The sequence below is a fragment of the Echinops telfairi genome, unplaced genomic scaffold (genome assembly GCF_000313985.2).
Source record: "Echinops telfairi isolate 266 unplaced genomic scaffold, ASM31398v2 ScPeMD7_19;HRSCAF=73, whole genome shotgun sequence".
Taxonomy (NCBI): domain Eukaryota; kingdom Metazoa; phylum Chordata; class Mammalia; order Afrosoricida; family Tenrecidae; genus Echinops; species Echinops telfairi.
The window spans coordinates 5,047,169-5,049,803 of NW_022103916.1; the positions used below are offsets into that span (position 1 = coordinate 5,047,169).

At 42.8% G+C, this 2,635-nt stretch overlaps 1 protein-coding gene across 1 annotated transcript in view; it reads right to left on the reverse strand.

The window, feature by feature from the left end:
* TBC1D25 (TBC1 domain family member 25) overlaps nucleotides 1–2,635 on the reverse strand; it is a 25,945-nt gene that overhangs the window by 22,494 nt on the left and 816 nt on the right. The window contains exon 2 of the mRNA XM_004713174.3: nucleotides 1,393–1,502. Within this exon, the coding sequence (XP_004713231.1) occupies nucleotides 1,393–1,502 (110 nt within the window). The remainder of the gene's footprint in view (nucleotides 1–1,392; nucleotides 1,503–2,635) is intronic.

Genomic DNA, 2,635 nt, shown 5'->3' on the forward strand with positions numbered 1-2,635 from the left:
TGTTTCATCGTTGCTACCTTCCCATGAGACAAGGACATTCTTAAAATGCCAAAAGTTTTGTTCCTTTTTGTAAAACAGAAAAAAAATTATGTTTTACAAGAATTTTTAAGTAAAGGAGGAAGATATTAAAACATAATGCTATAGTGATAACCATACTGGTAAAACTTGTTGGGAAGGTATTTTGGAAATATCTGCTGACATTTTAAAAAGTATATACCCTTAACCAGCAAGGCCACTAAGAATTTAACCTATTGCTGAATGCCATCAAGTCTATTCCAACTCAAGAGTAGCCCCAAGTGAACTGCTCCATAGGGTTTTCTTGATTTTCATCCAGCTTCACAGAAGCAGATCGCCAGGCCTTTCTCCAACGGAGCTACTGGGTGACTTCAAACCGCCAACCTTTTGGTTAGCAGCTGAGCGCCTAACTGCTGTACAACCACGACTCCTTCACCCTATGACTCAACTTCCCCAAGTGCCCCATGATATGCATCTGTGGCTTTTCACCATAACAAACAAAGGTCCTACCGAAAATATGCCAATGTTCATTGAAGCACTATTCAAAATCGCCAAAAGGCAGAAACAATCCAAGTGTCTATCAACAGATGAACAGATAAACAAATGTGGTCTAGCCATTCAACGGAATCCTACTCAGCCACGGAGAGAAATGAAATCCAGATACATGCCACGGCATGGATGATTCTTGAAAAGATCATTAAGTAAAGTCAGAGCCCAAAGGGCAAATATTGTATGATCCCACTTACACCAAATATCTAGAATAGAGAAATGCATGGAGACCAGAGTTTATCAGTGACTACCAAGGGCTGGGGGAAAGGCAGGATGGGGCGGTATTGCTGAAGGGGTACTGAGTTTCTGTTTGGTGTGAGGAAAGACTTTTGGAAATAGAGAATAATAAGTGGTTGCCCAACATAGTGAATATAATTAATGTCATTGAATTGTACACTTAAAAATGGTTAAAATGGAAAATTTTTATTATCATACTTTAATCTCCTCACCCCAAACACACACATATATACAAAACCAACAGCCCCGGCTTATTAAAGGAGGCAGTTTTTGACTGATGGGCTTATAGGGCTATGTCTTACATTTATATGGTGTCTAAGTTTTTGTTCATAGCATAGATACTATTTCTTAGTGGTAAAAGAATATATTTTTAAGTGTCATGTTCCTTTGTTTTTTACTTGAATGGTACCAACACAATATGCTGTCCCAAAACTTTGGCCATTATCAATTTGCCTTACATTTTTGTAAGTGGAAGAATTGGTTCTTTATCTAATAAATGGAGTAAACGGAATAAATAATAATAAAACCTCTACCAAACAAAATATAGAGGTGGGTAGCCCCACTAGCCAATCCCAGCCTCCCCTCACTCACCCGTTTAAGTCAAAAGCTCGGATGAGGATATGCTGTAATACATCCAGAGATGTGATCTGGGGGTCGACAGCGAAGGACCGGAACTCAGGCGGCAAGAAGTTCTCACACTTCTGGGGAGAGAAGACACCAGGCAGGCCATCAGGGGCCGCATCACCATGCTGAAGTGAAATGTGACGGACAAAGTGGTAGAAGACAAGGTCAGAGAAGTGGCAGGGACTAGAGATGGAGGAGGGTATTCTAGATCAGGCTGGGGCCTTTGGTTTTTGCTCTGAGAGAGGAGCCTCAGGAGGGTTTTGAGCAGAAGAGGGACTTGATTTGGCTTAGGATTTAACTGGCTCCTTCTGACTGCTAGCAGTCCAATGGGGAAGAGGCTACTGCAATGGTCCAGGCACCCTTTTTCTACAAACATATCCTAGTATCACTGTGTCCTGTCTGGCCCTATTAAATTAATCCTTCATGCTATAGCCAATGTTAGCATATTTATCTACAGCATTCACATGTGTAAACCTCTTGGCAACCCACAACCTACAGGAGAAGCTTCAGGATTCCCAGCCAGAGGACTGATGGCCATCTTTTCTTCAACTTTACGCTCTGGTAGTACCAAATTTCTGGAAGTAAAGTTGAACACCTTTTGACCCCAAGTTTTTCCTTATGCAACCCTCTAGTCTGGAATGTCCTTCCCACTTTCTTCTCTTGGCTTACTTGCAGCTCAGGCATCACTGTTTTTCTGAACCCCCAAACCTCTACCATGGCGCTTGCTTTATTACACTGAAATGGTCTGTATTTCTCTCCAGAACCTACCTTCTTCTCATTACCACCACTGACACCATCCTGATCCAAGCCACTATCACTGCTTGCCCACACTACTACACATCCCTTTTACTTGGATGGTACACCAAAGAGGAACCCTGGTGGTGCAGTGGTTAAACACTGGACTGCTAACCAGAAGGGGTTCCAACCCACCAGCTGCTCCATGGGAAGCAATGGCAGTTGGCTTCTGTGAAGATTTACAGCCTTGGAAACCCTATGGGGAAGTTCTATTCTGTCCTATACGGTGGCTATGAGTTATGATCGACTAGACACAAAGGGATATATATATATACCAAAGACCTTTCCCAATCTACCCTACTGCCCACCACTCTGCCTCACTTTCGGCTCTAGTAATATGGAAACCTAGGGAAATAGACAAGTTCATTCCCACCCCCACTCGGCCTTTGCAGTTCCCTCTGCCTATACGCGGCAC